This window comes from Penicillium crustosum (genome assembly GCF_028827405.1).
Source record: "Penicillium crustosum strain IBT 35664 chromosome Unknown utg000004l_segment0_segment0, whole genome shotgun sequence".
NCBI classification, from domain to species: domain Eukaryota; kingdom Fungi; phylum Ascomycota; class Eurotiomycetes; order Eurotiales; family Aspergillaceae; genus Penicillium; species Penicillium crustosum.
Genome location: NW_026623125.1, coordinates 2,123,713 through 2,147,354, shown reverse-complemented (window position 1 = coordinate 2,147,354; position 23,642 = coordinate 2,123,713). Strand labels below are relative to the sequence as shown.

The 23,642-nt window shown below is 48.9% G+C and overlaps 13 protein-coding genes across 13 annotated transcripts; 6 read left to right on the top strand and 7 right to left on the bottom strand.

The window, feature by feature from the left end:
• Positions 1–1,093: 1,093 nt before the first annotated feature.
• N7487_009849 (uncharacterized protein) lies at positions 1,094–1,483 on the top strand (the record flags this gene model as incomplete). The annotated part of the gene is made up of 1 exon (XM_056877579.1): positions 1,094–1,483. The coding sequence occupies one exon, from the start codon at positions 1,094–1,096 to the stop codon at positions 1,481–1,483; it is 390 nt and encodes a 129-aa protein (XP_056726159.1).
• Positions 1,484–2,394: 911 nt separating this feature from the next.
• N7487_009848 (Zn(II)2Cys6 transcription factor domain-containing protein) lies at positions 2,395–3,997 on the top strand (the record flags this gene model as incomplete). Its single annotated transcript, XM_056877578.1, has 2 exons — positions 2,395–2,465; positions 2,521–3,997. 2 exons carry the CDS (start codon positions 2,395–2,397, stop codon positions 3,995–3,997), a joined length of 1,548 nt encoding a protein of 515 aa, XP_056726158.1.
• Positions 3,998–4,329: 332 nt separating this feature from the next.
• Positions 4,330–4,821, bottom strand: N7487_009847 (uncharacterized protein; the record flags this gene model as incomplete). The annotated part of the gene is made up of 1 exon (XM_056877577.1): positions 4,330–4,821. One exon carries the CDS (start codon positions 4,819–4,821, stop codon positions 4,330–4,332), a length of 492 nt encoding a protein of 163 aa, XP_056726157.1.
• Positions 4,822–6,095: 1,274 nt separating this feature from the next.
• Positions 6,096–6,239, bottom strand: N7487_009846 (uncharacterized protein; the record flags this gene model as incomplete). The annotated part of the gene is made up of 2 exons (XM_056877576.1): positions 6,096–6,161; positions 6,213–6,239. The coding sequence occupies 2 exons, from the start codon at positions 6,237–6,239 to the stop codon at positions 6,096–6,098; spliced, it is 93 nt and encodes a 30-aa protein (XP_056726156.1).
• A 1,104-nt stretch (positions 6,240–7,343) lies between these two features.
• Positions 7,344–8,681, bottom strand: N7487_009845 (replication factor C subunit 2; the record flags this gene model as incomplete). Its single annotated transcript, XM_056877575.1, has 4 exons — positions 7,344–7,508; positions 7,561–8,373; positions 8,425–8,503; positions 8,557–8,681. 4 exons carry the CDS (start codon positions 8,679–8,681, stop codon positions 7,344–7,346), a joined length of 1,182 nt encoding a protein of 393 aa, XP_056726155.1.
• Positions 8,682–8,951: 270 nt separating this feature from the next.
• Positions 8,952–10,260, bottom strand: N7487_009844 (putative protein transport membrane glycoprotein Sec20; the record flags this gene model as incomplete). The annotated part of the gene is made up of 3 exons (XM_056877574.1): positions 8,952–9,538; positions 9,595–9,839; positions 9,941–10,260. The coding sequence occupies 3 exons, from the start codon at positions 10,258–10,260 to the stop codon at positions 8,952–8,954; spliced, it is 1,152 nt and encodes a 383-aa protein (XP_056726154.1).
• Positions 10,261–10,820: 560 nt separating this feature from the next.
• Positions 10,821–11,141, top strand: N7487_009843 (mitochondrial 54S ribosomal mL53 protein; the record flags this gene model as incomplete). Its single annotated transcript, XM_056877573.1, has 1 exon — positions 10,821–11,141. The coding sequence occupies one exon, from the start codon at positions 10,821–10,823 to the stop codon at positions 11,139–11,141; it is 321 nt and encodes a 106-aa protein (XP_056726153.1).
• Positions 11,142–11,452: 311 nt separating this feature from the next.
• ipp1 (inorganic diphosphatase IPP1) lies at positions 11,453–12,836 on the bottom strand (the record flags this gene model as incomplete). Its single annotated transcript, XM_056877572.1, has 4 exons — positions 11,453–11,724; positions 11,792–12,219; positions 12,294–12,413; positions 12,471–12,836. The coding sequence occupies 4 exons, from the start codon at positions 12,834–12,836 to the stop codon at positions 11,583–11,585; spliced, it is 1,056 nt and encodes a 351-aa protein (XP_056726152.1). The 3' UTR covers positions 11,453–11,582.
• An 836-nt stretch (positions 12,837–13,672) lies between these two features.
• On the top strand, positions 13,673–15,088 carry N7487_009841 (tRNA-dihydrouridine(20) synthase (NAD(+)); the record flags this gene model as incomplete). The annotated part of the gene is made up of 1 exon (XM_056877571.1): positions 13,673–15,088. One exon carries the CDS (start codon positions 13,673–13,675, stop codon positions 15,086–15,088), a length of 1,416 nt encoding a protein of 471 aa, XP_056726151.1.
• A 496-nt stretch (positions 15,089–15,584) lies between these two features.
• On the bottom strand, positions 15,585–18,938 carry N7487_009840 (DEAD/DEAH box helicase; the record flags this gene model as incomplete). The annotated part of the gene is made up of 1 exon (XM_056877570.1): positions 15,585–18,938. The coding sequence occupies one exon, from the start codon at positions 18,936–18,938 to the stop codon at positions 15,585–15,587; it is 3,354 nt and encodes a 1,117-aa protein (XP_056726150.1).
• Positions 18,939–19,395: 457 nt separating this feature from the next.
• On the top strand, positions 19,396–19,849 carry N7487_009839 (vacuolar ATPase assembly integral membrane protein VMA21; the record flags this gene model as incomplete). Its single annotated transcript, XM_056877569.1, has 3 exons — positions 19,396–19,490; positions 19,559–19,650; positions 19,713–19,849. The coding sequence occupies 3 exons, from the start codon at positions 19,396–19,398 to the stop codon at positions 19,847–19,849; spliced, it is 324 nt and encodes a 107-aa protein (XP_056726149.1).
• A 345-nt stretch (positions 19,850–20,194) lies between these two features.
• N7487_009838 (putative cystathionine beta-synthase (beta-thionase)) lies at positions 20,195–20,788 on the bottom strand (the record flags this gene model as incomplete). The annotated part of the gene is made up of 2 exons (XM_056877568.1): positions 20,195–20,629; positions 20,684–20,788. 2 exons carry the CDS (start codon positions 20,786–20,788, stop codon positions 20,195–20,197), a joined length of 540 nt encoding a protein of 179 aa, XP_056726148.1.
• A 977-nt stretch (positions 20,789–21,765) lies between these two features.
• On the top strand, positions 21,766–23,206 carry N7487_009837 (putative mitochondrial phosphate carrier protein; the record flags this gene model as incomplete). The annotated part of the gene is made up of 6 exons (XM_056877567.1): positions 21,766–22,029; positions 22,094–22,258; positions 22,325–22,578; positions 22,644–22,989; positions 23,052–23,071; positions 23,131–23,206. 6 exons carry the CDS (start codon positions 21,766–21,768, stop codon positions 23,204–23,206), a joined length of 1,125 nt encoding a protein of 374 aa, XP_056726147.1.
• Between the last annotated feature and the right edge of the window lie 436 nt (positions 23,207–23,642).

The window sequence follows — 23,642 nt, the reverse complement described above, 5'->3', positions numbered from 1 at the left end:
TATAAACAGACCGTGCTGAACTCCTTGATAGTTGCTCAGCCACATAATCCTCACATTCCTGCCGTTTTCCCGTTGAAAACGGCGGGCCCTTGCGTTGGACATTGCTGCCAACCACGAGGACTTGATCCACGCCTTGAATCCGGAGCAGAACATCAATCTCATTTATTCAAATTGTATACATGTATACACTCATATTTACCGGTGGTAGGTGTCGTAGCACCGAGGTCCGTTAGAACGATCATTCTCAAATGGAATAACGGTCGGATAGGCCATGGCCGCTCCCCAAGGTGATTGCAAAGACCTCGAGATGTAAAATTGTGCAGAATCTGGATGACGAGTTCCAATCCTGATTTTTTAGCTATCTTACTGAAACCAACCAAGGGGTAGGTGAAGGTATCTGGCCGTGTACCTGTTTGTTTCGGGTTAATTTACCGACTAGAATGTGCTGCAAGGGAGGGATAACACAAAGTTCCTATAACCGCGATCAGCGAGGAGAACATGAATAGCATTTTATGGGCATTTCGTACCATTTGTCGCGCTCGTCATCTATGACTAGTAAGGACTGTTGATTATCCTGACTCTGTCGTCTGGTTTGCCAGGTTGCCAGGAAAACTAACATATTTCTAGATAGCGCCCACAAGGGGCATAAACATCGTGTTTCGTTGCCTTAAAATCCTTCAAACAATTTAAATTATGGACAATATTAAAGTATCAAATTGATTCATTTCTGTTATGCCATAATATTCCCGCGCTAATAGAGCGATTTTTGGATTTTTACGCGTGTACCAGGTAGTAGAAGGGTAGTAAAAGTGGTGTTTGATTAGGCAAGAACTGGGGACGATCCTGAGAAGTTGACGGAAACAAAATCCGGTTCAATAACAAGTCACTAGCCCTCCCAAACAGTTACTGTTTCCAACCAAACAACGAAATCTGGTTGAATAACCAGCCTCCATCAACATGTATATAAATCTCCTAAGATCCGTGGTAAAAGAGATATCAACAAGCAATTCTATTAAAGCACATCTACCAAACTTTCAAGTCTTTCAATTACCCTACAACCTCCTACCAAACCCCCCTCAATCATCCATACAAGATGCAATTGATCAACGCCTCTGCACTTGTCTTCAACCTCCTCTGGGTCTCTGGACTCGCCTCTCCCACCCCTCAGGCTGGATGGAAAACCACCGCCACCATGCAACTCGCCAACGATCACTCTGGCGCCAATGCCAACGTCCCCATCCCTATCGACGGTGTCAAGTACTCCGTTCAAGAGCTCTGGGGCAACACCGCGGTTGCACCGCATGGTCTTGTTTTCGCGTCGAGCGCCCAGGTCACTGCATTCGACCAAACTACAGTATGCACCATTACCGAAGAGTCGGGCTTTGCCGTAACGTTGGATGCTCAGCGCACCTGGTTGTCGGTCGATGGACGGCCGGTTGATCTGTGCTCCGCTTTTGTTGTTTGTGAATGCGAACTCATGTGAAGAGTGACTTGGGAAGCTGAGAGAGTTGCTGTAATTATGGATCTGCAGACTTTGATTTGTGAAGTTAAGTTATTATGTTGCGAGGGTCTGTCCAGGTGTACATTCTCGTATTGAGAAAAGAGGTGGACATTGTTATTGCTTTGCTTGAGAGTCATACTTTGCGGGATACAATGCGACATCAGAGTTGATTTAAAGCGTATTCGAACTTAGATAGAATAATATACTTCATCACATTGGAAACTTCCCTTGATTTATGTTCTAGTTTTTCTTTTGCCATGAGCAAACATCCAACCAGGAGTTTTGTCTCTAGAGACGCCAGACAGCCTGTATGCTGTGTCTATATATTGTGGGTCTGCTAAGGCACTTTCATCCAACCAACATCTTCCTGTGTGCATCCCTCTAAGAACAATGTTATAGCTGCGGTACGGAATAGACCGAGTCGGAAGAGGATCACATTGAATTCTGCCGATTCTGTACAAGTCACGTGCGTAATATATACCATTTCGTATAGTTCCGATCAAATTTACAAAGATGATACATTAATCCACCCGATATAAACAACAAATATAAATAACAATCAATGTTTCATAACTTTGACCGGATCTTAGATTCCCCCAGTGTTCTATACCCATATGTTCCTATTTAACTCTCCAGGGCTATAGATATCTCCACTTATCATTTTCTCGCTTTTTTCTTGATTACATTGTATCTTGATCTATTCATTGTCTGAATCTATATCTATCATACTCCGTATCGAGAATGTAATTTTCTGTATATTACAAAGAATTTTGATACACACGACTTTGCTTCCCCCTGTGCTTCCTGCTTACGAGACTGGGTTTGGATGAGGACATGGCCAACCGATACCATAGATTTCGAAGAAACTGTCCCCGTTTACCACTCTTCTGGTCATGAACTCGTCCGCCAAGCGCCCTGGTCGCCTCGGAGGTACCAAGTCCAAGACCGGATGCGACACATGCAAGTCAGTTAGCCCCCAGAAACTTGATCAGTCGCTGTATTTGACATTCGATTCGCAGAATTCGCCGTGTAAAGTGTGGCGAGGAGAAACCACACTGCCTGAGATGTACCAGTACAGGACGCCGGTGCGAATATAATAGCATTGGTCCTCGAAAGACTATTGGGCGGCCCCAGCTGGAGCTCACGACCTTCGCATGTCAGAGATCGCGAGAGCGTCGTGCCTTTGAATATTATTTCCACAAGGCCGGCCCATCACTTTCAGGAGTCCTGGACCAGGCCTTCTGGAGAGGCTCAGTCCTCCAAATCTGCCGGGCAGAGCCGCTTGTTTGGGATGCGATCATCTCGCTCAGCGCGCTTTACGAACGACCTCCCATCCACGAGACGTCACCCTGGTTGCTTCTAAATGATCCAGCTGCGGTGCGACACCAGCACCATCGCGAAGCATTGGTCTGGTACTCGCGCTCGCTGTCTCTCTTACAGAAACGTATTAGTCAGGGCACAGCAGACCTGGTAGTGGCCTTGATTAGCTGCATTCTCTTCATTGCCATCGAGCTCTTACAGGGAAGTCGCAAAGGTGCTCAGGTCTTGTATAAAAAAGGCGCACAATTGATTTTTGGTGCTTCGTCAACAGCAACCTCGGCCATCGCCGCCCTCGAACCCATCTTCCGCCGCTTGGGAACATGGGTCTTCATCACCAATGGACTATCAGAAGAAACCTGGGGTCTTCATTTGGCCGTTCCAGACGAGCGCTTCACATCGACCGAAGAGGCAAGGAACGTTCTGTGTAGCATTGTAGCCGAAATGAAGGCCCTCGACATTGACACCAAAGCTTATATACGCCGACCAGCAGATGGCCAGCTGCACGAGATATCAGAGCTGTTAGCCAGACAACAGCACCTGAAAACCCGACTCATTCAATGGTATCGCCTCTTTACATATTTGAAATCTATACATGGCTCAAACGTCGATGGTGCAACAGCGCTTCTTCTAATGACATATACGAGCGTCTTCATCGAAGCAGAAGCCATGCTGGATTTCGATCAAGGTGTATACGACGCCTACGAATCCGAATTCGCCCAGATCATCGACTTGGCCCCCACCGCGGTTGCATGGACACGCAGCTCGGAAGGGAAACAACCACCGTTTATGTTTGAAATGGGTGTGTTCCTCCCACTTTTCATCACCGGGCTCAAATGTCCCTTCCCCGAGCTACGTCGACAGGCATTACAGTACATGTCCGAGGCTCCCCCGGCACAAGGGCTATTTATGTGCACCCCGGCCGCTCATATCGTGGCCATTCTCATTGGGCTGGAGGAGAACCCGGACAACCTGCCAGGAAAAGTCTCTGAGGTATATGAACTCCTGGCCAAACCGGGGCATATCCCACCAGCTCGGTATCGCACATGTGATTTCAGTGTGTCGTCGGTTATGGATGAGGAGGGTAAGACGCGGAACTGGCTGAATTATACACTCCACCACTTTGATGGAGAGGGGAGGATACAGGTCATAGAGAAAAGGGTGCTATTTCCTACATGAGGTCATTAGCATAACCATATTTTATAGTAATACGATCTTAACGTCCATATCGATTCCCTGAGATGTCTGACAGATCAGAAGCATGCCTTGTAATGCAATAGCAACATTCAACCTCACACGATTATTTTGAGGCCCCTGGTACTTCATCAGCATCAAAGGGAGGGTTACCAATTCACAGAAACTTTGAAAGCTTCTTTTTTTCCTTGATTTAGTCGTACCACTTTCAAATAACATGAAGAGTCGCTTTTGAAAACATTGCTCTGGGTTTCTTTGCAAAGAGGATGAATTTTCAAATATTTATCTATACACTTCCCCATTCAAGACCCAGCTTACTATGCATCATATGAACCCAGCGATGAAGGACCTTCGAGGTCAAAGTCATTCAATTCCAACCAAATATTGTAATTCGACGCAGCCACAAATTCGAGAGACTCGGGGGTCAAAGCCGAACTTGCATCCAATGTGGTCTCAGTGTCCCATATATTCTCCCCAAGCTGATGACAGACAGATGAGTATTCCATGTTCTCCTTTAGTGCATCATCATCTATTTGGTTTTCGGTGGAATGAATATCAGCTGTTGGATGGATTGTAGGAACGGATGACTCAGTGTGTGTTGAAAGTGAATTGTGCATGATGATGACTTCGGTCAGGATGTCCACAGCCTGAAGCAACTTTTCGGAGCATTTGTGATGGAACTGTTCCGGATTGAGTCCATCAATGGTATCTCGATGGGGCCTCGAAATGTCTTTGGTAGAACGTAGCTCGGGCTGTTCTGGAACGTTCAGAGGTAATTTTTCCATCCATAGCCCGACTTCATTGTCCATACTGTGTAAGGAGCCTTCACCGGCATGTTGTCTTTTCTGTGGACTGGTACATGGAGAAATCAAGTTTCGAGGCTCGCTTTTCCTTTTCCGTGGTGAGGATGGATTGGCGCTATTCGGCTGGACTTCATTGCACCTAGAGTCTGGTATTGTGGGATGTTGTGATACATGTGGTGATTGTGGCGTGTTATCCGCCCTAGCTTTGCCAGGAGTATACGGGGTCGGAGCTGTTGTCCTTTTTTTCCTTCGCGGCGGAGCAACGCATTCCTTCATATCAAGTCTGCAATTGGTGCAAGATGTGCCTTGGTTTAGTGCATCACAACGCACTTTTCGTTTGTGGCAGGCATAACAAGCCCATTTAGCTCGCCTTGGCCGGAATTTCTTTTCGACTCGTTGGTATGGCATTGCCTCGATCCCACTGGTGGATTCTTGGAGCGTATGTTCAAAATGGTATTCGGTACCCATGGTGTGTCTCGATGTTTGTTATTGATTGTCCCTGTAACTCTTCTCTATGGGTTTCCTTTATTAGCGGGGGTGTAAGCTCGTTCTTGTTCTCCGGCACTCGGGAGCCGAGTACCGGGATTTGTTTTTTGATCCCTTAAAATCGCCGAAACGCCGAAATCTCATCATCGGCATGACGAAATAGACGGTGGGCTTGCTCGTTTTATAATATCCTCAATGTTGTGGTTGTGCCGTGTTGCTGTTAAAGCGCGCAAAGCGTACCTACGGGAAAGTACCGAAGGACGATATATCGGCGCATTTGGCGCATTCGATGACAAAACACCTTTCATATGGACAAGTATACCCTTCAAGGAATTCCGGCCAGGTTTCATTTATGCATTACAGAGTCGTAGTCACCGAGTATATTAATATCATCAATATACCCGAGGCAAGTGGGATATTCCATACTTGGCGATGCCCAGTTCCACGGCCCCTCGGCTCAGGGGGCGGGCCTTGCCCAAGTGGAGCCCTTTATGCCCCGCATTTCCAAAGGAGTACAGTATGCATGATACCCCGGGGGCCCCGGGCGGGGGGTCATCCCCAACGCCCTAACAACGACGGAACTGGCCATCTTTTGATATACCGGCTTGTTAACAAGTAGGAAGTTCCCTTAAAACCCAAGGCATTTAATTGGGTCAAGGTTTATTCTACGACTCGATAAAGTCGAAGTCACTATTCAAGCGCCATTTAGGGCTTAGTTGTTGTATTCTTCTCGTATCCTAAAACTCGAGTCTTTGGTTGACCAGAAAATAACCAATAACCCTTTATAGAATGACTTACCGCATAGGGATGTCGCCATCCCCATCGGGAAGAGCGCTAGCTAGAGCAGCAACAAGGATCCCCTGTGTTAGGTTAGTTATGGTGCAGAAGGTCCTTCCAGAATCAATACTCACGACGTCGATTTGTTCAAGAAGGCTCATTGGGTCGATATTGTGGTCCTTAAGAAAATAATGCCAGCAAGTAACTAAATAACTTGTGCTGGGAGGTGTTTTGTACGCGGCAGAGTGTCTCGATGGCAGATCTCCACAGGGCGAGTAGTGGACAACTCCGTTGAAGATGTCTGGTGTCGTGACAGAGGTAACAAGTCAAGGTGGTGCTGCTCTATAAGTTACCAATTTATTTGTCAGTGGTTGGTCAAAAGGGTTTATCCTCGAAATAGGATATACAATATGTGAGTGAGACGTTGAAGAACAAGATCAGAAGGTAGAAGGCATCAGATGCAGTGTAAATATCACCAAGTACGCTCTCCAAGCTAATGTTGGTGGTAGTGACACAGCAATGGGGAGCACATATTTTTGTAAAGTATAGCTTACCTGGTGGTTGTGCTGGCTTTGGTGCTGGTATTGTTGGGTTCGGTGGTGGTGCTGTTGTCTATCATCATGACCAGCTCCTTGGTTAGCTCTACCAGCACGACGGGGGTCACGACTAGCTCCAAGGCGCAGTCTGGCAGGGTGATTAGAATCCATATCAAGATGAGCAAAATTATGAGGCCTGATAGAGAACCAGCGAAATATGTTGAGTATCAAGACTTGGAAAGTCCAGGCCGTTGTCGGGAGATAGGAGTTGGTAGAAAGTGAGAATTAAAGCGAGGCAAACTGCTAAATCTCATGGTTTGGTTGGTTTTAAGCAGAGTAAGAGAGATGAGCTCCTCTAGTCTCCTATGGCTCTGCCTTGCCTAGCCTTTTGTTTAATGTTGCCTGCATTTATATCTTGCTTTATAGCTGCTGAAATGAAAGAAAGGCCAGGAATCAGGGCCATAACCATTGCCTATACTTGAGAGGAATTTACTTCTCGCTATTTTGCAATATTGTTTATTGGCGCCAGGAGTTCGCGCAAAAGGAAAAGTGGAAGGGTATCATGATCATTCCATTCGAACAAGATCTGAGTGCTAAGAAAATCCGAATATAACGCCTCGAACATGTAGGCCGTCCTTGTCCCGAACGCCATCTCTATTTTCAATCAAGTATTCGGGGAGTCTTACTGCTGACCAGGAGGGTCACCGAGAGTTGACAAAAGAATGCCTCTCAATTTCCGCGCAGGACTCCAGCAATGCGTAATGCAAGGTCCAACATGGAGAGATGCTCATCGGACCCGTCAACCAGCCGCTTGTCCATCTCCGAGAAGAGCATGACAATCTTGTTTTTCTGGATATCGGGGATTGCTTCGTTGAACACTATACGTCGGTATAGCTAAAAGAGGTCAGCCAGATGTGATGCGAATACGAAGAGAAGAAAAACAAACCTGTGCAACAAGCTGCGTAGCACTCCAGCCATCAGCCACAAGGTCCGTTATCACCCCCGAGACAGCCTCGTAGACCGACCCACCACTCTTGGGCTGCATAGCCTCCACAAGAGAATCCAAAATGTCCTCCGGCAGCACACCGGCAATTTCCTCAATGCTGCGAACCGTAATAACACTAGAATTGCTACCAGCATCCGTCATCTCAGCATCATCATCAGCATCCTTCACAGCAGGCGGCTTCGTAGCACCGACCAACCGCGCCGCACTTTGCAGATACGTGATAGCACGACGCAAATCACCCTCACCACACCGGATAAGCGTATCGATAACCCCATCCTCAAGCTGCAAACCCTCTTGCTGCGCAATATTCGAGATCCGCTCACCAGCAGCGCTATTATCCAGCATCTTGAATCGGAACTTACTGCATCGACTGGCGAGCGGCTCGATAATGCGCGTGACGTAGTTGCAGACAAGACAGAACCGCGTGATCCGACTGTATGTCTCCATCGTGCGACGCAGAGCGGACTGTGCGTCTTGCGTCATGCTGTCTGCCTCGTCAAGGATGATGATCTTGAATGGTGGGCATGGGTACTGTGCGCGGTATTCGGCGTCTAGGCCTGTTGGTTGGGAGAGCTGGGCTCGGGCGAAATTCTTCACTTTGTCGCGGACAATGCCAATACCGCGCTCGTCGGAGGCGTTCAGTTCTAGGATTCGGGAGCGGTAGAGGGCGGGCCCGAAGAGGGATTTGGCGAGGGCGAGGATTGTGGATGTTTTTCCTGTACCGGGAGGTCCGTAGAAGAGCATGTGGGGAAGCTAGCTGGTGTTATTTTTATTGTTTCAATTGTTCAGGGCTGGGTGGCTTACGTTTGAAGCTTGCAGAGTGCGCCGCAAGACTTTGGTTGTGTGGTCTTGCGCAGCAACATCATCCAGGGTCTTGGGACGACTAATCAATATCAGTCAAATGTTCGGTGAGCTCGGCATGAAGCATTGACTTACTATTTCTCAACCCACGGCTGGAGTCGGGCCGAATCTTCCTTGTTGTCACCAGCTTTGGATTTGGAGCTGCTGGATGCTGCAGCGGCAGCGGCACGAGCCTTATTATTAAAGAAAGAAGCAGCCATTGTTGTTGAATAGCCCGAAATCAGCAAAGTCAGGGTTATCTCGAGAACTGCTCTGCGATGTGTTGAAGATCTCTCTGACGCCCTCCACAATCGAGACGCGTCTCCACGTGACACGCGCAGCACTTAAACCCACTGACCAATGAGAGTATCCCACTACTTAGGTATACTTCAACCCCATCATCACCTTCGATGATGGTCTTTTAAACTACTAAAGATCAAGGTTGTAAATTTCATGACTGCATGGTATCTCATTAATACTTGGATCAATATCTATAGCTCGTCTCGCACCGGCTCCTCCATCCCGGCCTCGAACATCCTCTTCTTTGTATTCCGGGGAAGCTCTGCCTGTCTGGCCCTCTCTTCCGGAGTGACATCGTCAATGTCTACACTTGTTTGTTTCTCTTGCTCGACCATCTCACCAATTTTGTCAATTACACGATCGCTGTCGATCGGTGCTGACGGCTCTTGCTCCCAGGCAGTGATACTGGCTGTCACGGTTCCCGTTGTAGCCGCCGTGGACATTTGATGAATAGCCGTAGAGACATCCCCTGCAAGGGACTGAGAAGCAGACTGCACAGCTGTAGTAGACAGCCCGGCTGCACCTAGTGTTGCAAACGCGACCCGGCCAATGAGCTTCAGAGGCAGCCATACAAGCCACCAAAGAGGCCCATAGAAGACACGTCGGAATAGAAGCCAGCCAATTGTTGCAAGAAGAACATAGAAAGCAGTCTCAAGGTACCATGTGTCGGACTTTTGGGAGCGGAGAAGGGAGTTAGCCAGGCTGCGGGACGAAGAGAGAAGTGTATCAAGGCTGCTATAGGACTCGGACAGAGATGAGATCGCGGCTGTGGATTGTTCTAATTAAAAGGTATTAGCGTCCGGTAGGATCAGGGAAAACGAAAGAGGTACCCACCAAGGGTTGATTGGGCAAACTGGCTGCGGGAGAGCTCCGCCTGCATGAGTTGATGGGTTCTGCGTAGGGCAGATGTCACGTCATTCGACGCGTTCAAAACAAGATCATCCTGGGTGAACTTCTCTGTTGGCTGCTTCTTCTCGGAGAAATGCGATCTCGACAGCAGCAACTCTCTCTCCTTCCGCTTGGCGAGTTCGGCATTCCGCTTCGCTTGTAATTGGGCAGTTCGGAATTCACCTCGTGTTCTAGAGGGTCGATTAGCATATGCTAAACAGTTAAAGACTAGGGAGTGAACCATGACAAGGAAATCTCCCCGGCATGTGCAAGTCGTTTAAGGGTATCTTACCTCTTGAGATCCTCAGCCAATCGCCCTACCATCGAAATAACCCGCTCCCTCTCAGCCTCCTTGTGTCCATGGACAGCAGGGGCCTTGCGCCTGCTATCTGAGCCAGTCTCCAGCGCCTCGACCTCCACACGCAGCAGCTCTAGCTCTTGCTCGGCTTCCTTCAGTTGGGAATGTATTTCACTCCCAAGCTCCAGACGGGCTTCATCGCCTTGTCCAATAGAAGCAGTAAAATTGCGCAATCTATCCACGAGGGGTTGGATTTGTCCCAGGGAAGTTGAGAGCTCTTTTACGCGGCCCTGGAGGGCTGTCGTGGGGGACATCTTGCGATGAGAGTATTGTTTATTCGATGTAACACATTCAAGTGCTATTTGTTCGGCGAGTTGGAGGAATTTCTTTCAAAATAGATACTAGTAGAGAATATCCCGAGAGACTTGAAGTAATAAGTTGCTTTAAAAGTGTCGAGTTGTTTAACTCAAAGTTGCCATGTAGACGGGCGTCATTTGGCATTGTGTTTGCATCTGAGTCAAACATGCCCCATTCCTTCAACCGCAATTCGCAACAGAGACTCTGGTGTGGTTAGAACTTCCAATTGAACCTGCGCCATTACCTGTCAGACTTGTCGCAGACCGACTGAGGTCCACGCCATATTCTCCTTGGAATAATCTTCCACCGAAAGTTATCTGTCCAACCGCGGCGGAATCAACCCAGCAAACACCACCTTTAAAAAACTTCCCGCCAGCCTCATCCACTCAGGTACGCAACAACAGAACCAAGAAAGAGAGCTACAGGGTACAATTACCTAGAAAGATTCAAAACTAATCAATTTGCCAGTCCACAAACCCTCCCCTCGCGCCTCTCACCACCAACCCAAACCGCAACAATGACCATCCCCATCGCCACGATAACCAGCTTCCGGACCGTTTACAACCCCTTCTCCCGCGCATCCCGGCCATGCCGCCTGCTCCTGGGTATGCTGCGCACGCCAGACACTATCCCAACAAGCAGCCCAACCCACATCGATATTCAGGTCAAGCAATTGCCGCGCAATTCCACCGAGCTACCGACCATGACTGTCGGGTTTAAGGGCGGCAAGGAGCTTACGCTGGATGTCGGAAAGCGCGGGCTGAAGATTGGCGATGTTATCGAGGAGGTGTCTCGTGTTGGCAGAGCTCTGCAGCGGGAGGCCAGCTTGAAGAACTAGGGGAAAGTTATGTTGTTCGAGCTGTGTGCATTCGTGTATTATATTACCTATCATTTGTTTCATCTGACGATTTTTGGCGCTGTTGGGCATGTCGGAATACTTAAATTATTCTTACTTTGGTAGAGAACATAGGCTGTTTATGTATGCTTCATACCTGACATTGGGCTCAGTGGAGTAGATTTGAAGATCTTGCACAATGGTGTTTGATTTGGTGACTGCTTCATTACTACATATCCAGTTGCTCGGATTTGCATTTCGCCCATCAGAGTCTACTTTTCTCTACAACGTTTGTGGTAAAGAATAAGTATTGGGAACATTTCATTCACAATTCAAAAATGAGTCCTGTCCTCGGGAAATCGAAGAACGTAATCTCCACCAGGTAGACGATCATAGGCTTGAAAGTTTTGGTTAGTTTTATATTTCTTTGGCAGAAAATACCATTTATACTGCGGCACCTGAGATGAAGAACCACTTGTCAATGCTGCCATCAATGGGAGCAGGGGGCAGGTTCTCGTTGCGGGGGATAGCAGCGAGCTGAGCCTGGTCAACACGGTCGGCAGAGCCCTCAACAGTGGTGTTGGCACTGGTACTGGTTAGCTTCAACATCCTAAAAAAGAAGACAGGGATATATGTATATGGATAGAACTCACAGGCTGATCTCGCCACGGGCAGTCTTGCCAGAGACAAGCTTCTCCCAGGCGTCGGAGCACTCGCGGATGACATCCTCGGCGTACTTCTTGTTCTTGCACTCGCCGGAGAAGGCGAACTGGTTCTCGGGCTTTCCGTCGGGGATCTTGTAGATGCGGAACCACTCGTTGGTGGCGCGCATGAGGCCGGGAAGCTGACGCTCGACATCCTCAATGTCGTTGAGCTTAGGAGCAAGAGGATCGTTAACGTCGATGACAATGATCTTCCAGTCGGTCTCCTCCTCGTCAATCAGGGCCATAACACCGAGGACCTTGACCTGCTTGACCTGACCGGTGTAGCCGACAAGCTCACCAATCTCGCAAACATCGAGGGGATCGTTGTCACCCTTGGCCTTGGTCTCGGGGTGGATGGAGTTGGGGTCTTCCCAGGTCTGGTTTGTAACATGTCAGTTTCTTTATACCCCTCTTCATATCCACGGGTGGGGGAGGGAGGTCCAAAACTTACGCGAGGGAAGGCACCGTAGTTCCAGAGGTAACCCTTGTGGGGGAAGCAGTTGCGGACGAAACGGAGCTTGCCCTTCTTGGTGTCCTGCTTAATGGGGTTGAGGAAATCATCCTTGGAGATCTGTTTATGATGCAATTAGCATGTGGCGGGGTCAATTGAAGTATTGTGTTATCGTACCTCCTGCTTGGCGTTGGTCCAGCGAGGGATCTCAACGACCATGTTCAGGATGGTCTTCTGCTCGTTGGCGTAGAGAGGAATATCGTGGAAGGGAGAGACGGGGACGCCATCCTTCTCAACGAACACACGGTGCTCGAGAGTGTATGGGGAACCGATCTTGCGAATGGAGTAAGACATGTTGGGTGAAGCGGACGAAAAGTGTCTAGATACTTGGGCCGCGCGGGATAAGGGAGAAGAAAAGGAAGAAGAGGAGGAAGAGAGAGGGGCAGTCAAAGTGGGGGGAGCCAGCGTTGCTGATGTGCGCCAAACAGAGCGGGAGGCGGTGGAGGTAGCACTTCCCAGTCGGGCCAAGGGAGGACGAGTCATTGGCTGTGTTATGGGTTTAATGTCTTTTGTTTTTTTGTTTTATTTGGTATTTCTGATACAAAACTTGAAATTGTACCTTTTCAATCACACGGGCATAAGTTCCAATGTTGTGATGCGTGGTGGTGTTACCCCTTTGACTGTGTCGGAAGTTTGTATTTTTAAAAAAAGAAAAGAAAAAAAAACATGGCAGTTCCGAAAGTCGGCATGTTTATGATCAACCCGAATCAGATTGATATCCCGACTGGTCTAATTAATTGCGGATACTACATTGTATACCACTGAAGTCTCGTGCTCTCACAACATACTAAGGCATATTATAACACATATGTAGGTGCATGTACGCTATATCTTTTAACTATTTGGTAGGATGTGCACTGCATGTACATACCCGACCCCATACTGTCAAACATGCCGATGTCGGCAGTACACGCGGCCCATAGATCAATTGCAATCGTGTTCACTTCAATGGTAGAACATTATAATCTTAGAATCATCAGGCCTTTAGAAAAATCGCAGACAACCACATTCAATGTTCAGAGTATCTAGGTAGGACATGTCGTGATCCTTGGCAGAGAATAGAGCCTGATCATTGGTTGTTTTGATCTCACCGGGCTTGGAATTATTACCCAAGGTGCTCAAAAAATACCATGAATGATTAAATTACATAAAAAACATGAAACCCAATGACCACCCTGAAAAGAAAAAAAGAGAGTTATCGCCACTATCTTCACGTGATCCAAACTTTCTATCGGAGGACCCAGAAAAAAAAAGACCGTTCTATACCCCCTCTCCCCGCAGCACCTGGGAATGCTATGATCAGAACTCTCCGCAAGACAATGGCAACCCTCGCAAGCGCATCCGCACCTGGACCTGGCCCCGTGCGGGCCGCTGTGCCGCGTGTGCCCATCCCCGCCAAGGGCGTCGACTACCGCAACAAAATCGTCCTCGCACCAATGGTCCGATCTGGAGAACTACCCTCCCGCCTCCTGGCATTGAAATACGGCGCCGACCTCGTCTGGGGTCCCGAGACAGTTGACCGCTCTTTGATCGGTGCCGAGCGACGCGTAAACCCACGAAACGGCACAATCGAATTCACTCGCATGCCCAGCAACGGCGGACGCCCCAACAAACCAACAAAAGAATCAGTCATCTACCGCATCGACCCAGCACGTGAAAAAGGCCGGTTGGTCTTCCAACTTGGCACAGCCGACCCGAAACTAGCAGTGGCAGCAGCGCGTGTCGTGGCCGACGACGTCTCAGGCATCGATCTCAACTCTGGCTGTCCCAAACCCTTCTCCACAAGCGGTGGCATGGGCGCCGCCCTCCTCCGCACTCCGGATCTTCTCGTCTCTATCCTAGAGAGCCTTGTCAAGGAAGTCGGCGATCCTCACCAAATCGGCATCTCGGTCAAGATTCGCATCCTCTCCAACCCCGAAGAAACAAAGGCCCTCGTCTCCCGTCTTGTGAAGACAGGCATCACAGCCTTGACAGTACACTGTCGCACTACTCCCATGCGACCACGCGAAGCTGCAATCCGTGACCAACTCTCAATGATAGCAGAAATTTGTCACCAGGCCGGTGTGGCGTGCGTGATGAACGGCGATGTGACTTCGCGTGACCAGGGGCATGCGCTGATGAAGGAGTACCAAGTTGACGGTGCGATGATCGCGACCTCTGCGGAGAATAACTCGTCTTGTTTCCGGGCTAAGGAGGATGGTGGCCTTGCCCCGTGGCGGGAGGTCGTTTACGAGTACATGCGCTTCTGTATCGAATCGGAAAACCGTCTGGGAAATACCAAGTACCTGCTCAATATGCTGATCCCCGGCAAGGACAAAGAGTTCAAGGATGCGAAGCTGTCGAAGACGTATCTTGATATCTGTCGCAGATTGAAATTTGATGATTTACTTCCTGCTGCTGCGACTATTGATCAAATCCTCGGTCTCGATGATAAGTGGGAGGTTGCCCCCGATGTGACCTCTACACCGACCCAGGCTGAACCTGATATACCGGCTCAGTCTGAACCTAAGTCTAAGGCTGTGCAGAATGCTATGGAGTCTGAGACTGCTCGTGCGGCTGGCGGCGGTGCTGCTCGGACTAAGACGCCCTTGCCAGCTGTTCATGCAGGTGGTCCCATTCGACGGTCTTCTGCTCCTCAGCCGGCTAAGGTTACTCAAGTTGGTGTTGAGCAGCCAGCTGTTGAGACTACTATTCCCGCTGCACAGACCGAGGCTCCATCTCAGGTGACGGCGTAAATATTGCTTTGCACCTGTTGTTCTATTTATCGTCTATCATTGCTTCCTTTCGTGCTCTATCCTCGATCCATATGCATAGCCCTCGGTTTTTCTTTTCTCACTTAATTGTTACTTTCGTCTTGCTCATATCCGCATTCTGAGGTGTTTTTGATTGCTTCTATCTGTTCTGTCCAAAGATTATTCCCCAATTTACATATCTCGTGCTCAGCCTTGAATGACTACCTAGTCTAGTACAATACATATCACTTTACGCTTTACAAAAATTGTGCACTAAATCAATGACAATTGGATTTTTGATCCTCTAATCTAACAAATGATATGCGATTCCGAAGAATCGCCATGATATTGACCCCACCAAACACCATGTACTCACTGTGCCATGTTCGGCACGGTATTAAATGCATCATCTGCATCGCCGTGCAGATCCTCACAAAGAAACTCCAGTGTACCCTTGTTTTTTGTCTTTTTTTGTTATTCCTTTTTTTTGTGTGCTCATTCACTCCTTTGGCTTCACCTGCAGCTCGGCCATCATCATTCCTTCGACGACCTTCATGCCGGCCTCCTCGCCCTTTTTGGCACCAGCCTCATCATCTCCAGCGACGGCCTGATCAAGTGCCAGCTTGGTCTGGCCCAGTGCGTAGATCTGTTCCTCAATAGTATGCTTGGTCACCAGACGATAGATTTCGACCTCGCGGGTCTGGCCGACTCGGTGGGCACGGTTCTCAGCTTGCACATCTTCCTGTGGGTTGAAGGAAGAGTCGAATATGACCACGCGGTTGGCACAGGCCAAGTTGATACCGGCACCACCAGCCTTAGTGGACAGAAGGAAAACAGGGATCTCGGTACGTTCGTGGAAGGCGTCGAGAATGGATTGGCGGTCCTCGACGTTGGTGCGACCATCCAGGCGGACGAACTCAATCTTCAGGGTTTCCAGGACGTGCTCAAGGATGTCCATGACCATTGTGAATTGAGAGAAGATGAGGGTGCGATCTCCATTGGCGATGAAACGGGTGAGAAGCTCCTTGAGGTGCTCCACCTTGCCGGAGTCCATCCATTCGTCGTTCTTGAGCTTAAACTTGCCGAGGGAGCTGGGGTTTTCCACACACATGTGGTGGCACTCGAAATCGTTGTATGGCTTGAGCTCCTCAAAAATGATCTTGGGGTCGGATAGCGACCACTTGTCTTCTTTCAAACAGGCCTTAGACATCTTCTGCAGAATCTCATCGGTGTAATGACGACGTGCAAGGAGGGGGTGAATAGCAGCCTGGCGCAACTTCATCAGGATGTTGGCGGACTTCGAACCAGTCTTCTTTCCGGCGGCACGATCTTCCAACAACTGGCGCACTTGCTCTTTTTCATGATCGTAAATCTTGACCTGGGAAGGCTTCATTTCACACCAACCAACATGGGAGTGCTTGGCTGGAAGATCAATGACTTGATGCTTCTTTCGTCGGAGGATGAAGGGCTTCATCATGGACTTCGCGCGCTCAATGCGCTGCTGAGATAGGAGTGTAGCGTGAGACTCGTCGGTCGTCTTTGCCTTGTTGGAAAACACAGCATGAAGATCTTCCTTGTGCTCTTGGAAGACGGAGGGAAGAATAAAGCCGAGGAGAGATGCCAGCTCCTGCAAGTTGTTCTGGAGAGGAGTACCGGTGAGAAGCAGACGGAAACGCGCCCGAATTCGAATCAATTTTTCGTACAGCTGAGATTGGTGGTTCTTGAGCATGTGGCCTTCATCGTAAACACAAACAGTGAAATTCATGTCACGCAAGAACTTAGCATCAACCTTCGCCTTGGCAATCGTGTAGGTAGTGATGACAACGTTGATCTCATCACGTCGTTCCTCGATCTCCTCACGGATAAGAGCACGCTCGTTGAGACCAGCATAGTAGGGCATGACGTTCAAGACTGGACAGAACTTCTGGAACTCGCGAAGCCAGTTCTCGATGGTGGAAGATGGGACGACAATCAGGTGAGGCCCCTTGACGCCCTTCTCGAACAGATGTGCGAGGAATCCAATGACCTGGCAAGTCTTGCCCAGGCCCATGTCATCGGCGAGAATGCAGCTGAGTTTCTTTTCAAACAACAATGCCAGCCAGTTGATACCCACAATTTGGTAATCTTTCATCACCAGGTCGTCGGCCATGATAGTGGGCTGCGAGATAAAACGAGATTTGCGCTTGGAAACAACCAGTTTTCCGCTTTCTTCGTCACTTTCGGAAGATTGGCGTTCAGACGCAGGAGTAGCAATGCCAGAGTCGTGTTCTGATTTGGCAGGAGCAGGGGCAAGGTTGGTAATTTCCAAGTCACCCTTTTTCCCGAAGGTGTCGACGCCCCATTTCTTCATCTCATCAGCGACTGGTTTGCCGAGTGCCGCAACCTCGCTAACAAGCGCGTCAATGGCCAGATATCCAGTCCACATATCAATACACTTGTCGACAATCTTGTCTCCAATGGGCTTAGGGGCCTTGCCTCCTCTCTTGCCCTTGGGCTTCACAGTCTCTGCAACTGGAGCGGAGACAACACGCACCGCATCGAGGGTCTCGTATGGACGGTTCGAAATGATAATCTGAGCGGTTTCTTCGGGGATCGAAGCGATATCAGCGAGATCCTCAACACGGCATGTATTGAAGAATTTCAAGACCTTGGAATCCAAACCGCCAGCGGTGGATTCTTGGACCTGAACATTGGAATCGTCCGAATCACTCATCATAGCCTCGGGGGACTCGGATCGGTCAGGCGAAGGAGCTTTGCGACCCTTCTGGAGCCGTCCCAGCTTCTTTTTCGGGGGACTATCATCGTCGATTGTGATTGAACGAACAGGAGAAATTGCACGGGAAGAACCTTCAGACTTGGGTCCACGAATGAGTCGGCGGCGAGGCTTTCCTTCGTCATCGGAATCCTGGCCCTTGGGCTGCTTCATTGCTGCCCACTTGTCCTGGATGGTGCCACGGGCTTTGATGTTCTGCTTGGCCATGGGGACCGGGCCCGTAGCCGGGGAGGCGCTCAATTCATCATCGGAGGATTGAATGACCATGGGATCATTCGCGTCCATTTTGGCAAGAATTTGGAGGGCCTCGTCGTAGTTGCCCTTTGCTTTCAACATCGCGTCCTTACAGGTTCTAACAGTCATATGCGGCATAACTTTGAGAATGCGCTCAACTTTGACGCGGAGTCTGAAGTCGTTGATTTCATGAAGCATGATGTCTGGAACTCCCACAGGCTGTGCGCGAGAGGGCGCATCTTGGCGCGCTTTTTTCACGGCAACTCCCTTAGGTGCTGGTGGACTCATCTGGTCTGCAGTCCGCTTGATTGCGGTTCCCACATTCTTCGGATCGTACATGGCCGAAGCTGTAATTTCTCGGAACCGATCCATTGGCGCAGGGTCAGTGCGGACGGGCGACTCCATGATCTTTTCTTTTTCGGGACTCCGAATGGTTTTCGCAAACGTAGATGGTTTGATATCTGTGCTTCGCAGATACTCTTCGTCTGAGGATCCGCCTCGATATGTCGGTCCGTCGTCGAGATCAAATGTTGGTGTTCGTTTTGTAGGACCAGAGGCAGGAGGTCGGAATTGCGTCCCAGAAGGAGCGATTAAGGATGAAAGTAAACCGCCTTGGACTCGGCGGGGAGGAGAAGAGGCAGGGCCTATTGGTGAAGAAGCAGCAACTTGAATGACAGTGTTATTTTGCCGCGGGTAAGGATGTTCAAGTAGTTGTGTTGGTTGGGTCAATCTTTGCGACGGGGTTATCGCTGGAAGTGTGGCGATAGTTTCGTAGTCTTCGCCAGGGGGGGTACTCGGGATGGTTTTTATATCTCGAGGAGGAGTATTATTGACAGATTCATCCATCGCTCACAATACTAACAATGACATTGAACCATAGAAGGCCATCTAATTGTTCTGCGCTATTCAGGAACGTTTTTTCTGCCAAAGCGGACACGCGCGACGGACGCGCCCAATCACGTGTGAGATCAATCAATTAAGCTGTGAATTAGAACAAAGAAGTAAGACATATAAAGGAGTTTAACCTCATTAAACCCGTCGAATGGGGTTTAGTTCTACAACGAATGAATGAAACAATAGATCTTAGCTTCACCAAAAGCGAACGAAACAATAAGAAAGTCACATGGGGCCTATACATCAATCCACCAATCAAACCCCAGCATGTGACGGCGGGCACTAGATGATCTCCGCACTGGCGATAGCTTTCCTTTGTTCTCTCAACATAGGCACTTCCCTTTTTCATCCTTTGGCCTTGGACTTGTTTTTTTTAAAAAAAAAACTGTTGCTCCAAGAGAAAACAACAATGTCTGCCCGTCGCCCCCACAACCAGTCCTCTGCCGATGTTACGGCGAAGCCTGCGCCGCAAGGCACTTCCGACGTGGCCCCAGCTGTTCCTGCGTAAGATAATAGCCTTAGAAGCTTAAGTTGATTTTTGAAGACAAATTCTTATTAGCTTTGATATCTAGAGATGTGATATACAAGCTCCTTGGCTTTACAGCTGCCATGATCGCTGGCCCCATTGGCATGTATTTCTTGACCGTGAATACGATCTTCAGTGGTGAGTATTTCTCCGCCTCCCAACTTGCAATGATGTATACTAATTGAATTGATGTTATCTAGGGAGCTCGACACTCGCCGGAATTACCGCCGCCCTTACCGCCAACGTGGTCTTATTCGCATATATCTATGTCGCCTGGACGGAGGACCAGGAGGACAGACAAGCAGCCAGCAAGTCAGATTCAAAGAAAGCCCAGTAGGTTGTATAAAAGTCGACCGGGGGGATTTCAGATAACGATTACTCTTTTCGGCGTTACGGCATTCTTCGGCCGGTTGGGGTTTCTGTTTTTGTATAATTGGGATGGAACAACTTCAACCATCTAATGACTCAATTGTAAAACTACACATTGACCGAGTTATTCATCTGATTGTTAGATATCCCGGTAGTCAAAGGTCATATTAAGAATGTGCTGTTCATGTTGAAGGAACCGCATGTAGAGACAAAAAAAGGCCTCGACCCACGCCCTCAGTATAGACAGATACGCTGATATGCAGTACCAAACAGAAATCACTCTCACATATTCCCATTCTCATCAGCTATCAGCTTAGGTAGGTCTGCGCTTGACAAACTCCTCCAAGTCCGCCTTGGTAGCAACACCAAGCACAAACTTGCGTGCCACATCAGTGACAACAGCAAATTGCTGCTTCTCGCGCTTCTCGCCATTTGGCCCCGTCTCGCTCTCGAAGAATCGCTCGAGATCCTCGAGCGGCGTGTCCATGGTGATAACCTGGTAGATACCGCGTTTGCGGTTAAACCGTTGCATCGCTGCTGAGACTGGGTCGCTTTCTTTCACGGCACCGCTTTGCAGGAGCTCTCGTAGCCGTGGGATGCTAAGGTAGCCCAGCAGGGAGCGCTTTGTCGGGGAGATAACGGTGAGGTGGGTGTAGTCGCGCTCGTAGGCGGCCATTAGGGCTGTGGAAATCGGGTCATTGGAGGAGATTGAAAGCGCCGGGGGAGGATCGAGATCTTCAACTGTTGCCTGTGTTTTGTGTTAGTTTGGGGGTTCCGGATGATTGTATTGGGAGAGACGGACACCACGGTACTTGTCGGCCCAGGCTGATGTAGACGATGTGCTAGTTTCGGGGGTGGCTTGCTTCTCGCGAGTGAAGGCCTCGCTGCCGGTCAGGTATGATGCCATTCTGGCTGTGATCGCGATGAGGGGTTGGTGAGGGGCAGTGGGTAAATTGGGGGGTAGTTGAGAAGAAGGACGGGTAGATGAAAGATGGAGGAGAATTGGCACGGGTGTAAATATTGAGAAGTCAAAATAAGGATCCTCAATAGGGTATACCTAAGTTGTGTAAGATCAAGAGCTTTCAACCGTTGCGGGATGACTTTTTGATGTCAAGCTTGGCATCTCTTTAACTCCACTACGGCAAACGGTTGCGGCCACGGAGCATATCAGATTCGTACTTAGTTATCCATTTGGTTTTTGCTTCCAAAGTTTTCACTTTTGATTCAAAATATAGCGTACTCTCCATCATCAGGCCTAAATAAAAGGAGGAAGTTTGTATGCAGCTAAGACAACCCCAAATCGATACCCTCACCCAGCTACGGAGTATATCTAGAGTGAATATCCAGGTTAAATTTCGGGACCATTGGCAACTAGAGGTATTTATTATGAAACGATACAATAAATTTCCTCAGTGTATCTTTATAGGTTCCAAGCACATGTCCTTAAATATATATACAAACCGGTTTATCTTTTGCCCCAGGGGGAGGATTGTGACCCTGGCCAGGTGTATGTAACTACCAGGATGTTTACTCACAGACCCACACGGAGGAACTACAAGTACTAACTCCTAACTCCGATGGCTATTTTATAAGTGCAAGTATTAGTTCTTACAGAGTACAGAGTATCCAAAGTAGTCTCTACTCAAAACGTCCTCTAAACCTTGGAAGTGCCTTGCTACCCCGCCAGGGCTTACCACCTCTACACGTCATTGTCTTTGTGAGCTCTTGCTCCCCCATAGCTTTCTATTTCATCCCAATTCAATCTCTCATACAGATCCAATTAAAAGGAAATACACTCAGTATCACTTGAAATCCACCATCTGGTGGAGATCATCGGATATCCAAGCCGACTCCACTTATACCCACCTCCACCCGAAGTACACCATGATTCCCGACTGGATCAACGCTTTCGCCGCCCAGCATCCTATAGGTACTGTGAGCTCCAAAGAGAGCTCCACTGTGAAAAACAGACCGTTCACAGCTTGGAGTGCACTTGATGATGTGAAAACAAAGGCCGACGAAATTGCCCACGAGGCGAGCCGGGAATTTAATGCCGCAAGCCAAAAGGCCCAGGAGAAGACTGGCAAGATCCAGCCTGGCTCCCTGAAGTATTATGCAGCTTGCACATTTGGTGGAATGTTGGCATGTGTCAGTGTCCCCTTTTATCCGAAGTATGAGGGCTATATGGACCAGATACTCACATACATACCAGGGTCTTACCCACACTGCCGTGACACCCCTCGACCTAATCAAATGTCGCCGTCAAGTTGACCCCAAGCTCTACAAGAGCAACATACAAGCATTCCGCACCATCCGTGCAGCTGAAGGTATCCGCGGCGTCTTCACGGGCTGGAGCCCTACCTTCTTCGGCTACAGTGTAAGCCCGAGCGACATGTGGATCCCTTAGATCCTTAAATATCTGTACTGATTACAGTTATAACAGGCCCAAGGAGCTTTCAAGTATGGAGGATACGAGTACTTCAAGGTCTTCTACAGCGACCTAGTCGGCCAGGAAAACGCGAGCCGGTTCAAGACTGCCATCTACCTGACAGCCAGTGCTTCGGCAGAGCTGATCGCAGATATCGCGCTGTGTCCATTCGAGTCTGTCAAGGTCCGTGGTCAGACTACCATTCCTCCCGAGATCACAGGTACTTTCAGCGGTATCTCAAGCGTTGTTGCCAAGGAGGGCGTTGCTGGGTGAGTTTGACGTCTATCGTCTTCCGTTTTTGAGTCAAGTCTCTATCTCCTGACTCTTAAATCAGTCTATACAAGGGTCTTTACCCGCTATGGGGCCGTCAAGTTCCCTACACGATGATGAAGTTCGCTTCCTTCGAGACTATTGTTGAGATGATCTACCACAATCTGCCAGGTCAGAAGTCCGACTACAACAAGGGTGCCCAGACTGCCGTTGCATTCTCGGGCGGTTACCTCGCTGGTATTCTGTGTGCTGCAGTATCGCACCCTGCCGATGTCATGGTTAGTAAGTTGAACGCGAATCGGCAGGCGGGTGAGGCATTTGGCGCTGCTATGAGCCGCATCTATGGTGACATTGGCTTCCGGGGATTATGGAACGGACTTCCTGTTCGTATTGTGATGATCGGTACTCTGGTGAGTTGTTCTCATGTGCTCAACTGATTCAATTTATGTGCTAACAAGACTCCGATGTACAGACCGGACTCCAATGGATGATGTATGGTCCCGCTTTCCTTTGGTCTGTGTGCTGGATATATACTGACTCTAATCTTACAGCTATGATTCATTCAAAATCTTCATGGGCCTTCCTACCACGGGTGGCTCCGGCGAAGACAAGAAGAAGACGAACTAAGGGCGTATCTGGTAGTATCTGGTTTGATTCCGCGGGTAGCATGCGCAGCCCCTATGATTCTATCCTTTACCACCTGGGCCGTGGCTACGCTGTTATTTATGTCTTATGTCTTTTCTCAGGAATGTTCCATCATTGCACGAGTTCAATACATACTTTTCTCTCCTATTATTCCCTATTTCCTATTCCCTATTATTCCCTTAATATGGGATATAAAATAAATGCCAAGCTCGCTATCGGCCAATTGCAGTTTGTCACACATCCACCAATCGGAGGCCGTTATCTTATCAGCGACGTCACCAATGTAGTTCGTCTGCGAATATAAATGACAAAATGTTCAAGATGTAGTTGAATAACAACATCTAAACGACATAGATAGAGAACGAGCGAAATTAAGGAACCTCTTGGCTCGGAATCTTAGTATTATCTAGCTCCCCCG